The following is a 13,933-nucleotide window of genomic DNA, read 5'->3' on the forward strand; positions in this document are numbered from 1 at the left end:
GGGGGGGAAGGATCTGCAAGCAGAGACCAGGGCATGGATCAAGAACAAGGCCTGAAGCTACACCACACCTGGACCTTTCCCACCTGCATGTCCCATGGCTTTCACTGGCCCACTCCCCATGAGTGAGACCTTTCCTGTCCATGCCTGGCTCAGTTTTCTCTTTCTTTGGCACAGACCCCCCTCCCACTTACCCCTGCTTTGGCAGTATAATTGTTTCTCTTAGCCCCTGATCCAATTCACTGGGCAAGACACATCACAATGCCAACAGCAGCCCTCTGCCTTTCCCACGAGCCACTGCAGGTGCCTTACAAACAGCTGCAGGCCATGGCGGGGTGGGGGGAGGGCCATCTCCCAGGCTTTACAGAAAAAGAAACTGAGCCACAGCCACTGGCCAGGATCACACATGTAATTAATGCTCCTGGGTGCATGTCTACATGTGTAATTAATGCACACGAATACACTCCAGAGCTTATTGCTTCTGAGTTTTTTGCTCCTGGGTGTGCCGTTTGAACATGCACCCAGGAGCAAAAGACTCCAGAGACATTAGCACTGGAGTTTATTTGTGCACAGCACAGGGAGCCTGGTGGGAGTAACCCAGACTGGCAGGGGACCCAGCGGGTCAGCCCTGGGCTGTCTGCTTTGGCAGGGCTCTATGTGCTGAGGAGTGTCTGGCTGAGGCACAAGCAGACCCCGTGCTGAAGCACCCTCATGCATCAACGCCCCCCCCCAAACACTTCTGCCACAGCACATGGAGCCTCATTGGAGCAGCCCTGGTTAACTGCCAGCCCAGGGCTGCTCCCATGGCTCCATGTGCTGTGGAGAGGCTGGCTGGAGTAACAAAGGTGCTTCAGCATCAGGGCATGCCTGCTGGCTAGCCCCACACTGAAGCCCCCTTGTGCCCCAGCCAGCCCTGTCACATATGTACATTTAAATGCAGTAATTTACTGTGGCATCGGATATTACTTGTGTCTGATGGGAATATCCGACAGTGCAGTAAATTAGTTGACCTCAGCCTAATTACCATGCACGTGTAGACAGTGATGCTTTACTGTGCAGTCAATTAGTCTACTGCACAGTAAAGTGCATGTATAGACGCACCTACTGTAAGTCAATTCCAGAATAGGCTGCAGAACCCTGCTTCCTGAACACCAGCTCCATAGCCTTTCCCTGTGACCAGCCCCTTCCACACCTACAGCCTTGCGCAGGCTGCTACAATGTCTCCTGTTGCTACTAGGAGTCTTCTTGGCCATGCATGCACAATCCTTGCTGGTTCATATAGCCTGGTGCACACGCACTGGGGTAAAACTGGGGCAAGTTCACTGGTGTCTGGTGATACCAGACAAAGCAGGGAGAAACCAAGGCAAACCCCAGAATCTAGCAAAAGCAGCCCAGCTTCTGAGGCCTGTCCCTCCAGCTCAGCCATGGCCATTTCATCTGCAGTCACTGTGCTCGGCAAGCCCTGGCCTTTAAGCTGCCCCCTCCCCAGGGCAGTGTCCATCCCGGAGGGGAGGGAAGCAGAACCCCACATACAGCCCCTCAACAGTTGTGTCAAAGGCCTGTATACCTGCACTAATGTTCTTTCTTCTCTGATACCCTGACTCATACCCAGGACCCAGGTCTCTCTCTCATATAAAACAAAAGGGGGCAAAACTGCAGTGCTTTGCTTTCACCTTGTCAGAAGCCTAGTGTCAGAGCTACCACCTTCTTCAGTTTGGAGGTGTGTCTTGCAAGATTTGATGCTTACTGGAAACCCTGGGTCCAGGAGCTGGGAGATTCTCAGAGCAGCTCGGATTATAGTTAAAGAGTGTTTCCAATGTTTTTTTATTCTTTGCACAGCAAAAATAATACAAAAGAATCACAGGGGCCTTGGATGATGCAAACAGCTAAGTTTGCTTAATATGCCGGGCCTTGCTCCACCAACTTATAGATCCATGCTGGTGCCAGAGCTGCAACATTGCTCTCTGCCTGAGGGGTTTGGGAAGCCCGCAGGGAGCTCCCAGCTCCCTGATTGGGACAGGGGATTTGTATAGAGCTCCAGGGGAGGGCCAGGTCCCAGCCCCCTGCCCCAATCTGCTGGTGGGGTAGCAAGCAGTGAGCATGAATTGAGTTCTACACAAACTTTGGTGCCTGACACCGCTGCTGTCCAGACCTAGCTAGGAGGGGTGGGACATTCTGGTGCCTGGATTTGGGGCTCACTCTGCAGCCTATTAGAAGCCTCTTCATGTCTACAGAATATAACTTTCCAGTGGGGGAGAGAGTATGTCACAGTCTGCAGGACTAGAAGGTATCTCATGGTTCACCGAGTTTAGTCCCTGGTATCCCAAGCAGCCACATCATATAATTCAGCCCATACATGTACCAAGCTCCAAGCTGGCTTTCTTGCTTCTCTTACTCTAAGAGGTCCTTAACCCCACTTTCCTGCTTCCAAGCTGGGTCATTGGCCACCACAGAATAATAGTCAGAGGCCAAAAGGACAGAAAGTGAACAAACAGGGAATGGCCCAGTAAACTCATCTCTGCTTTTGCAGGGTGCCCTGCATTCAGGTCCCTGCTCCCCATGCTAGTTATCCATTTTATCTAATGACTGTGTAATGCAAAGTGGTAGCAGGATCCAGAATCCAGGGCTCTCCTGAGGTGAATCCCATAATGAATGTGAATGCCACAGAGTTCTGCCCCCTGGGCAGTGCATACACAAGGCCAGCACAAGATGACATACCTATTGGTAAGCGGGAAAAGCCATGGGTAGGCTGGGGCTTGTTGATATGTCTGTGGGTGAGCATGTGAGAGTGATTCTTCCTTGCAGAGAGCGATTTTTTTTAATGGAAATGACATCTTTTAGGAAGGCAGACCAGAAAAAAGTATTTACAGGGACAAAGGGGCCCTCACTGCATATGAACAGGATGGGGGAGGAGAGGGCTGCCAGGGGAGTGGCTGGGGGAAATAGAAAGTCACTGAATAGTTACAGTGAGAAACTAGAAGGCAAGGCACACTCAGCAGCAAAGAAGGCATAGCAAGGAAGGGAAGTGAGAAAGGAGGGTGTGGCAGTGAGAGGGGAGTGCATCCCCTGAGAGGACAGCTGCAATGTTGCTCGCTGATTTGACCAACCACGGCTGCCCTCCGTAAGCGGGACTGTTTCCATGTTGCAGGGAGTGGTTTACTCTGATTTCCCCTCTGAGATTGATGAGACATCGAACTCCCTGACAATCCCATCAGATCGGCAAATAGCTGCACCCCCAAAGTTGGCTGATTCATTAAGTTTGTGACCTCTTAGAATAGCTAGCTACCAAGCAACCATAATGCCCTGAGCCTGCCACCGTCCTGCTCAACACTTCCCCTCCAAAGAACTAGGATGGCCCCATTTTGCTAGTCACTGGCTACTGGCTTTCTTCTTCTTCTTCCTCTAAGTCATCAGCTCTGATGATTCTATTCCAAATGTCATGACAGTCAGGGATGGGAGGGGTTTATTTTTTCATTTTAACCTGGTTTCATCTTCAAACTTGTGGCATTTTACCCTTATCCAACCTGGCTGTCTTCTCTTCTTACTACCAGGAGGACTGAAGTCAAAGCTTCTCTCAGGCAAGATGGCTGCCATTCCTTATGGTCTTTGGTAAGGCATGTGAGGCTCCCCTTGGGGTCAATCTGGAGGGAGGGGAGTGCTGGCAGGAGTTCATACAATCAGCTATATCCAGTTGAGATATCAAAGTGAGAAGTGCTCTTGACAGGTACCCAAGCGTAACATGCAAGCTCTTCATACCCCTCTAGGACCCTTGGGTGGGCCTAGGGTGGCCATCATAGAGGACAGTCCAGTTGTTCTTTGTCCTCTATTGATATGAAACCCAACACCTTTATGGCCTCTATTTTTCTCTTGAAGAGCTTGAAGAGAAAAATAGAGGCCATAAAGGTGTCTGGTTTTGTATCAACAGAGGACAGAGTAGCAGAAAACCAGAATGTCCTCTCTGATGGCCACCCCAGTGTGGTCTTCTCCTTGATCCAAGTCAACAGCAAGCAGTGTTTTTTTCTAGCCTCTGCACCATAATGGTCTCTCTCTCAGAGGACTCTATAAATCTCCATAGCAGACTCTGTAGATTTAGTCATCCATTGCACTCAAGGTCAAGTTTTGCATTACAGCTGTAGTAGCTAAAGATCTTCTCAAAGACAAAAGCTGAGATTCTGAAGAACAGGGAGGTAGTTTGGGGCAGGTAGTTTTATGTGGTACAACTATGTACTGACTTTAAGCAAGCCCTTGGCTTCCCCCAGGAAATATACACACCATTATTTCCAGTAGGGTTGAAGCCATGCTCCCCTTACAGTAGATGACAGTCCCTTAGCTACCAAATAGGGGCCAGTCATGGGATCGCTCTCAGGGAGAAAATGCAGGGCCAAGAAAGGGCCATTTTTCAAGCAGTAAAGGGGGAGTGTGTTAAGGAACTGGAGCCAGGGACCTGGGGAAAAGGAAGCAGGATAAAGAGAATCTGAAGTCTAAGTCTGAGGCACATCAGTGGCCAAACTGCTAGACATGAGGTGGCTTGGAGAGGCTGCAGCTTGGGGTAAGGCCTAGGGAAAGGCCATGCCAGACAGGCAGATCCTAGCATTCAGAGCAGTGTGCTCACGCCCCAGAGGCCCAGCAGCCTGGAGCCTGGCTTTTCATCTCTGGGGTGAATTCGCCCTATGGAATCATAGGGAGAAATACTGTTGCTAGTGAAAAGCAGTGACTCAGCTAGGGACTGAAATCCCAGAGTGCTATGAGTAGGCCCCAGACCCACTGTCTAATGCCCCATCACTCTAGGCTGCTACCACACCCCAGAATCTCACCCTGATGCCAGGGTCTCAGTGCCAAATCTTCTGTTCTCCATGCCCGTGGTTTTATTCTCTGCTTTCTAGTTACTTGCCAGGAACAAGGGAGTTCTTTGGGCATGCAAGTGTAAGCATAGCAAAGTGTGGCAGGGATAAGGACACATAGAACTATTGTCTGAGATTGAAAATGGCTTTGCGGGAGCAAGGGTGACTTTAGGGACAGATCCCTGGCAGGAGAGGCAGCAGCATAGAGCAGGCTTGCTACGCTCAGGATCAGACAGCTGCTAAACTTTGCTTCAGGGCAGCACTAGCCTGTCTGTGCTCCTGAAGAGGTGAGTGAAGGCAGGAAGAGGGCCTGTGGAGGTCAGTCCTGAGTAACCCCACCTCTTGCATCGCTCTAGTGCTATGTACTGTTGGCTGTGCCATTCCCTCATGGAGCCAGGCATTGACAGTGTGTGTTTGCTGACACTTAGCTACTGCAGAGGCCCGCAGAGCCAACATGAAAGGTCTGACTTTGCAAAGCAGCTCCCTGGAGCTGCACCAGCCTTGCAGGTGGGGCTCGTCATGGACACTGCCCTCCAGAATGTCGTTGTGACCAATAAGCAGCAGGGCCAGGCTACTTGATCTTCAAGGGTTGAAGTCTGGGGTGACCCAACGTTGGCCAGAGCCAGGTCTCCTGTCTGTTGTAGGCTCCTCCTGCCTGAGGTACTTGGCGTTGTTGGTGTCAAGCAAGGACTAAGCTGCAAGAGGAAGTGGTTAGCAGCACGTGACTGACAGCAACCGAGAACTGCCTGAACCACAAACACCTTGAAGGGCTTTGATCCAGTAGCTGCAAACTTCAGCAAATTTCTGCAGTCTGTGAGCAGAATGGCTTCAGGGCTTAGGGCCAGATGACTCTCAGCAGGCACATAGCAGCCCTGCAGCAAATCCCCAGGCAGGAAATGACAGGCAGCCACCCTTCACACACATAAGAATGAGCAGGGGAGTCATACCCCTATGCTCCACTGCATGGCAGCCAGTGTCCCAGACCCCTAGCAGGGCAGGGATCGCCTGGCAAGTTCTCTGTGCTACCAGTCACCCTCCTAGAAGCAGGCTCTGCCCTCCTTGACACCAACATAAAGAACTTCCATGCACTTCAGTGGGCTTTAGTCTGGATCTACACCAGTAGGCTTGTTCTGGGATCTACGGTGCTACAGTTCCATTCCCAGGACAGAAGGATACATAATTCAGTCTCCTTCAGCCAACAGGCAAAGACAAGCCCTATGGCCCAGCTTGCTAATAGCAGGAGATACACTTTGCATTCTCATCCTGGTGGGATCCTAGGTTCAGAGCCATTGCCCCTGGAGCAAGAAGGTAAACATCAGCTTGGCACAGTTCACTGTTGTCAATCTTTAGCAATTTGTCTCTATACAGATCTCAGCAAGTGAGAGCAAGCTCAAAGAAGAGCAACACCAGGGATTAGGTGCAGCTGAGAAATAGGGAGATAAGGCAAGAAGAGACAGGGCAGCCCACTGACTGCGTGAAAGGCAAGGTTATAACTCTTGGAGGGGGAAAGTCAGGGAGCTGCAGGAAATGTGGGGTGACATGAGGACCTGAAATATAGGTGGCCATCAGGACAGCCATGCTGGCAGTGAAATAGATCTGCATCCCAAGAGAGATAATGGAGGCACCAAAGCATGGGATTTTCAGTTCTAGCCCAGTCCAAGCCCCGGAGGTGCATGCACAGTACTCAGACATTGGAATCTGTAGAAAGGGCAGAGGACTTGGCTGTCTCATTCCTGTGGCCCTGTAATTCACTGAAAGGGCCTGGCATCCACTTGCAGACACATCAACCTCCCTCCCTCACCACAGTCATTTAGGAAACATCCCTCTGTGGGACTGGCCTGGTTGGTCAGCTCTGCCACAGTTGGAGTACAAATAACAGAATCATATGCTCAGAAGGCTAGTAGGGTGCACAGGGGCCAGCTAGTGCTACCCCTGCACAAAGGCAGGACGTGTGGTTCTTAAAGCATCCTAAACTAATGCCTAGCCAGCCTCTAGCATGGCTAAATCTCCTGCCTACATTGTGAGCCCTGCTGGCAACTGGGAACCAATCAGAGTGGGTGCCCAGGGGACAGAGAGATCATGGAACTAGTTTTAGGCCCATAGCAGTACTGTCAATGAGTCAAACAACAGGCAGTCTCTTACACTCACCTTCTTCTTCTGCATAGGCTCCTTCTCACTGGCATTGGACGGCTTGCGGCGCAGCATAGTGCTCCTTCCAGAAGAGCCAGGCTGCAGGATGAGGGATGAGGGCTGAGCTACCAAGTGCAGATCCCAGTGTGTCACTTACTGAAATGCTGCCGGCACAGACACCAGGAAGCATGCAGGAAGCCGCTGTGTCACATGAGCCACTCTTACAGCAATCGCTGCTCTAGAGCAGCTGGCCCCACCATAGCACTTGTGAAGGAGGAAGGAAGTAGCAGCTTGAGGATCTCTTCGTGCCTAGAGTCCCTAGAGCCAGCCTGCCAGACAGGGCCTTGCCTTCATGCCTTGGCAAAGGGAGGGCCCACTCTATGTGGGCAAGGGGCTCCTTCTGAGCAGGCACTGCTAACACACCTCTCATAGTAGTACATCTGCACAGCCAATGCAGATCCCTCCAGATGGGCTTCCATTCACCCCCAGAAAGGGGCTTCTGGCACCACCCCAGATTAAGGACCCCACAGTGATGAAGGGAGTGGGGCAGGGACTGGAGGCGCTGGCCAGCCAGGGTGGTGCATGGGGCCTGGGGTGTGAAGCAGGACGGAGCCATGGGTGGCTTGTCTTGTGGGGGTTGCTCCCCTCTGCTGTGTGCACTTCCCAGGGGTGGATACCAGGGGAGCACGTGCCCCACCAGATTTGTGCTTGGAGTGGGGGCAGATGCAGGCTTCCCACTACAGTTTTGGGGCTCCCTGCCGTGCTGCTTTTGCCCTGGGAGCCCCGCACTGGCTGCGCCACCATGACAAGGTAACCCCTGCCTGCCCAGCAGCAGCAGGGATGGCAGTGGTGTGACGTTTCCCCTCCACTGTTGCCAAGAAGGTAGGGGGCGTGCAGCTGGCATGGAGCTCCCCAGGGGAAAGGCAGCAGGGTGGGGAGCTCTGACCCTGCAGTGAGCAGCTCACCTCTGGCCCCACTCCCCTCCACTCTGCTCAGCTCTGCTACAGCCATGACACTGGTGTGGGAGTGGGGGAAGGTGGGCATTTGTCCCACCTTTCCATTTGGAAAAGGTGGTCACCCTAGTTCTTGACCTACTAACACGATTGGCAAGCAATACTTAGCAGTTCCTTAGGTAGGTGGTCCTCAGTTTCTTTGACAAAACTGTTCTTCATTAGAGATCTGGCCATAAACTTTTGACCAAACTATGTCCCAAAATTGTGAAGATATACACAGCCAGTATAACATAATTAATATGATGAAAAAAATGACATGAACACTGGCCTTTGGGCAAAACCAAATACAAGAGCCATTTATACGTGCATTTCAGGAGGTGGGGTGGGGAATGCTTTAATTAGAGTGGCTCTGAGAAATGCTCTAATTAAAGAGCCCAGAACATCACGTGTATCAACCTCCCTGTGCTCGTTGAACAAGCTTTAGTTAAAGTGCCCCTGCTGACATTTTGTCAGAGCAGGGACACCAGTACACATGATACTGGAGGCTGCTGAAGCACGGTAATTACCATGCTCTGGCAGGCTCAGTTAACTGAGTCTGCTCCAATGCACTGTAATTACAGCATGTCAGAGCAGCCTCAATGTACATGTATAGGCACCTGAGGTTACTCAAATCAACCCTGGGGCAGGTATCTCTGTGGGAGACCCTCTAAACCTCCAAATCAGTTCTGCTGTTGAAGGTGGTTCATGACAGTTACCTGTGCCTTGGGTTGCTCTGCTCCTCTGTGGGCTCTTTAATTCACCCCATTGCTAGACTGGACCAGCCAGGATACAGGACCACACTAATCACCTGCCTGGTTCACCTCTGACAGGTTCAGTGGAGTTTGGCTCTCTCCACAGACTCCTTCTGTGAAGGCAATGACTGAAAATAGGAACCAACTCCTCTCAATCTCTCACTGGAATCTAGAAATGTTCTGGATGCCCTGAGCTGTGCTGTGGCTATTCCCCAGGGGAGCAAGCCATTCAGCAAAGCAAGGCTGCCAGGGTGTTTTAATGCCTAGGCCAGGGGTAGGCAATGTTTTTTGGCAGAGAGCCTCCCAGCTGCCTGGTGTGAGCAGCCTGGGCTCCATGGCTGGCAGTGGTGTGCCGAGCAAAATGGCCTTAAATGTCATGCTCAGCCCCCTTACCAAACTTCCAACTACCGGTCTCCCATGGCCCATGCTGTTACCTCAACTGTGCTGCCAGGTGCTGATACCCATTGAGCCTGCCCACAGCTGTATGGGAAATCTGTGCTAGAGCAGGGAAAAAGCCAGGATCTTCTGAGCTCTGGGCTTGGGCCCCAACCACTGGACCAGCCACACTTGTCAGATGTCCTGATGGAAGCCCTACTCGTTGATTCTCGACCCACCAGGGCTAGTTCACAAGGGCCCAGCTGTACTCATCCAGGGAATTCTGTACCTTCTCCCTCTCTCTGTCTTCCCTTTACAAAGTGACAAGAAAAGTCAGGCTTCTTGCACTGGGCATTACTGTCCTCAGGGTCTTTAACTGAGGCCTCCAGTGTCTAATTTCCCCTCAAGTTCAGTAGAAAGGACTGCCCGAGGTCTGGGCCTGCCAGTTTTTCACATCCTATTATTTGTTGGTTCTGAGATTAGGCTTGTAATAGAGACCCAGGAGCATCCTCAGATGGGCTGCTGAGAGCATCATAAATTCCCATGGTGGAAAAGGCAGGAAGCAGAGCTCCAGGACAGCCTAACTGCAGGCTGCCCAAGGGCCCAGCAGAAAACAGGGCAGGTTTTCTTCAGGCCTGTCTTATTTAGTGCAAGCCAGAGTGGAAGGCTGGACCCCAGGGCAGGCAGCCCAGGTGTAATGATGTCCTCTTCTCAGGGCTGCACATTGCTCTGCTTCCCAGACCTCCCAGGTCCAGCATCCAGGGCCTAAGATGGCTGCTCCTCACCAAGATCTTTGGGCTTCCACACCAGGGTCAAATCACAGGGAACTTCAGACAGTGAGGAAGGTGCCATGGAGGAGGCATGGCAGGTCTGTCTTCCAGTTCAAAGCTGCCCTTCCCTACTCACAGAGACCAGGAGCCCCTTGGACTGGACCATGCAGTGAAGGAGGAGCAGGAGTTAGGCTCCAAACACCCCCTTTCCCAAAAGAAGGTTTCTCATGAAGTTGGCCTTGCCCAACCCCTCCATCATGGAACCCAGGCCATGTTATGCTGAGGTCACACTTTTCATCCAACAGCCTTACCTCTGTGGCTGAGCCCAAAATAGTACACTGGTCTACTGAGCCAGAGCCAACAGCTCCCATGTCATCAGGGCCACACCTCACAGGCAGGTAGTTGTACTGCTTGTGGTCAGATGTGCTGCAGTTGCACCAGCTCCAGGGGTACAAGGACCATGCTAAAGGCAATTGTCCCCAACTCTTTGCTAGGGCCAAGACTGTTCCTAAGAAGCTAGGAACTCTCCCCAATGCCCATGAAAATACAAGGTCCCTGTGCTCATACTGGCTGTCCAAGGATAGCTAGCCTGTCTGGGATCAGCTGGAGCTTTCTCATCACTGACCATTTATTGCCTTCCCTTGGGTGCCTGTGCATACAACTACACTGAGGATGACAAGGATGATGATGAGGATAATGAAGACAACAGAGAAGAGGATGAATACAATGACAAATGAAAGGACTGGAAAAACAGGATGGGGAGTTGGGAAGTGGAGGAAAGGAGAGGGGAGGGGGCTGAGGTAGTTCTTTGCATAATTGCGATGTTTTAAAGGTGACAGTGATGGGTGGGTGGGTGGGTGTATGGGCTTGTGGGTGCGTAGTGTGGTCTTTGTAACAGGACTAAGTGTAACTGTAAAATTGTGTTTTGGACCGTCAAGTGAACCATAGTGGTCACAAGGCAGGTTGTTAGAGGTATAGTTATATATAAATATATATCTATATATATAGAAATAAATATTTTTGCAAAAAAACCCAGCTCTCTCTCCCTGAAGAAACAACACCCTCAGCCTGCCCAGCCTGGCTCAGCGCTGAAATCTGAGTCCATGATGGAAGCTCAGGTGCATGATGGGGCTCTGGAAGCATAAAGGAGCCTAACTGTAGAGTGAAACAGCCCTCTAGGACACTGCCTGTACAAAGTGCGTCCACAGTGGGATCGGTGCTCTCCCAATGTGTCCTCCGTTGCACCAGTGCAAATTGGTATAAAGCCTCCTCATTGGGATGGGCATGTACATACCCACCTGGCACTAGTGTATGTGACACACACGGCATTAGAAATTGGGGATCCAGGACTTTGCAAAGATCCTGGGCTTGCATCTCCCAGGGGGGGTCAGATACGGGGCCTTTCCTGCCAACTGGGCCACCCAGAACCAGTGGGATTAGAAGAGCATGGAAGCAGGCTGGGAGAAGGGGGTATCGTCTAGGGACCCAGCAGGGAGGTGGGAAAGGGTAGGCAGGACCAGGAAAGGCTGGGCTTAAGGGCAAGGCCATCAGTCTGGCAGAGGGACATTAGAGAACCCCAAACTAACAACCAGGAAGCATCCTGAGGCCAAAGCATCTACTGGCTGGCAGGCATATGCCCCCAAAGAAGAACTGAGTACTTCAGTGATCTGTGCCTTTTTTCAGGACATTAAGCCCCCGATTTGAACACAGTGCACACAAGCTGCAAACACACCAGCCTCATGAACTCATACCTTGCAACCCCACAGCCCTCAGCCCTGCACTTACATGCTAGCCTCACATATTCACACCCCTCCTTTCTGCACACACACATGCTAGTTCTGCATGTTCACAAAGCCAGATGCCAAGGCCACCTCAGCCACAGCATGAGAATATCACATCATCTTTCCTGGATGTTACTTATTTTTAATTACAAACAAAAAAGGAAGTGAGGTAACAAGGGTGAGTGTGAGGAAATACATGAACCTCAGGCTGCTGGGAGCAGGGAAACATGCCTGGGGGCACTCAATGAGTTTGGACCTCTGAGTATGGGGCAGTAGAAGAGCTGAGTGGATCAGGCACAGCACCCCTCAGGCCTGCAAGTTAGACAGGAATTCAGACATCAGGGTGGTGACAGCCAGGAGGCCCAGGGAAGCAGCCACCAGGACACCCTGGGAGAAGGGCTCAGTGTTACTTCTCATCCACTCATACTCCTCCTGCAGCTGGCGTCTCTGCAATTCCGGCCCTACACGGTGACGGATGGTTTCATAGTACGAGTTGAGGTATTGGATCTGGAACCAGGCAGGGTGAAGCCATGAGTGTCCAGTGCAATGGGCAGATCTCAGCTCCCGCCCACCCAGAGCCCCACACACCTGCTCCGCAGACAGGAGCCTGACGTCAATGAGGTTCCGGTCATACGGCACCAGTGACACCACCTCGAAGGTCAGAAAGGGCTTGTCCCCCACCTTGTGCTGTAGAGAGGGAGTGGCAGTGACGGGCAGCCTCACACACCCACTCACCTGTTTATCTGAATTCAAGGGCCCTCCTGAGCTGGGAAGGCCCCATCACATCCCTCCCCCGCTTCCCCCACAAGCTGCCAGAAAGGATATCACCTGACATGAACAGGCAGCCTAGGGGTTCTACATGTTCTTAACTGGACAGTGCATTATATAGCCTCTTCCTTTACATAGTCTTAGGAGAATCACCAGCAACCCCCATCACTTCACACAGTCTTAGGAGAATCACCCCCCATCCCTTCACTGCAGGACACAGCAGTGGCAGAGGCCAGTGCTCTAGCACAACAGACCCAGCTCTTGGTGCTCTGCCCCTCAGTGCTCAGGCTGCTCTCCTGGGGTGACCCCATCTGGGGCAGTGTGGCACTGTACCCACAGGGCCAGAGCATAAAGAGAGGGTCACCAGGCTATGCCAGCCTCCATGTTTCTGTGTCCTGCCATTCTGCATTGGTGACACAGGCTCAGACTTAGAGACTCCATCCTTGCAGATCACTCTAAAGGGGCAGCCGCACTTGGATGTCCTGTCTTGGACCCCTCCAGAGGAAGGAGGCCCCAGCAAGCAGGGCCCAGGGGACACATTCAGGTCCCTGCTCTGCCACAGACTCCCTGTATGGCCTTAAGCACATCCTCTAGCCTCCCTGTGCCTTCGTCCTGTGGATGCACTGCGGGTGCCTGCCCTGCCTTGCTTCCCAGGGGGCATGGGTAGTAGGGAATGATTGTGCTAGAGAAGGGACTATTTTGGTGTCCAGGCATGTCCCAACTTGGACAGACCAAACATGCTACACCCACATGAAGCATGCCCCAAACCAGGAACTGTGGTGGTGAGGCTGTTCCAGGATTGTCTCCAGTGGCCACGCTCAAGCATGCTGGACACTGAGGGCTCAACTGTGGCCAGAGAAGGACACTTGTGAGTGCCTTCATAGGCAGACTTTGGGGTGTGGAGCATGCATGAGGATGAAGACAGGTGGAAGCCTGGGCCAGGATGCACCTCTGCTGGGCTGTAGACAAGCCCTGGAAGATGTGCCCTTAGCCCTCAGGCACGTCACCATCCTCCCCTCAGCACATGCTGGCAAAAGAGCAGTCCAAGGCTCCTTTGGTAGCTCTAGTCTGGGTTTTGCTTGGAGTATGGCCTAGGAACTGTTATCTTCCCTGGCCGCCTTCTTTCAGAGGTCTGGCTCCTTCTGGCCTCTCATCCAATTTGGCCCCAGCATTGCCGTCCCCAGTGAGCCTCTCCTGTGGGGTTGCACCCCAGTAGTGAAGGATCCTTTCCCTTCCCTCAGCACCTCTGGTTTTGCCTCCCTTCTGGAGGCACCTAGGGTTCCATGGCTCATTCCCATTCACATCCCATCCATGGCATCTCCCATACACATTTGCACTGGCCACTGGCGACACCCTTTCCAGTCCTTGTTGTCTGCATGCACCACTCTACTCTGGGTTGTTCCCAACTCCCTGCAGCTGGATTGGGCAAGTTGTCCCCACCCAACTCACAAGGGGCTTTGATGGGGCCAACACCAAAGTCCCATGCACACCCCCGAGTTCTGCTCATCTATGTGGGGTGTGTAGGGA

At 52.3% G+C, this 13,933-nt stretch overlaps 2 protein-coding genes across 4 annotated transcripts in view; both read right to left on the reverse strand.

Annotated features, from left to right (window-relative positions):
- SASH3 (SAM and SH3 domain containing 3) overlaps positions 1-7,064 on the reverse strand; it is an 18,987-nt gene extending 11,923 nt beyond the window's left edge. The window contains exon 1 of the mRNA XM_006027541.3: positions 6,987-7,064. Coding sequence (XP_006027603.1) covers positions 6,987-7,043 — 57 coding nt within the window. The 5' untranslated portion in view covers positions 7,044-7,064. The remainder of the gene's footprint in view (positions 1-6,986) is intronic.
- Positions 7,065-11,759: 4,695 nt separating this feature from the next.
- Positions 11,760-13,933, reverse strand: part of XPNPEP2 (X-prolyl aminopeptidase 2) — a 20,084-nt gene continuing 17,910 nt past the window's right edge. For all 3 annotated transcript variants that reach the window (XM_025208769.1, XM_014521755.2, XM_025208768.1), the window contains 2 exons: positions 12,227-12,325; positions 11,760-12,145 (listed from right to left, as the gene is read on the reverse strand). In XM_025208769.1, the coding sequence (XP_025064554.1) occupies positions 11,945-12,145; positions 12,227-12,325 (300 nt within the window). In that variant the 3' untranslated portion in view covers positions 11,760-11,944. The remainder of the gene's footprint in view (positions 12,146-12,226; positions 12,326-13,933) is intronic.

The sequence above is a fragment of the Alligator sinensis genome, unplaced genomic scaffold, assembly GCF_000455745.1.
Source record: "Alligator sinensis unplaced genomic scaffold, ASM45574v1 scaffold879_1, whole genome shotgun sequence".
Taxonomy (NCBI): Eukaryota; Metazoa; Chordata; order Crocodylia; family Alligatoridae; genus Alligator; species Alligator sinensis.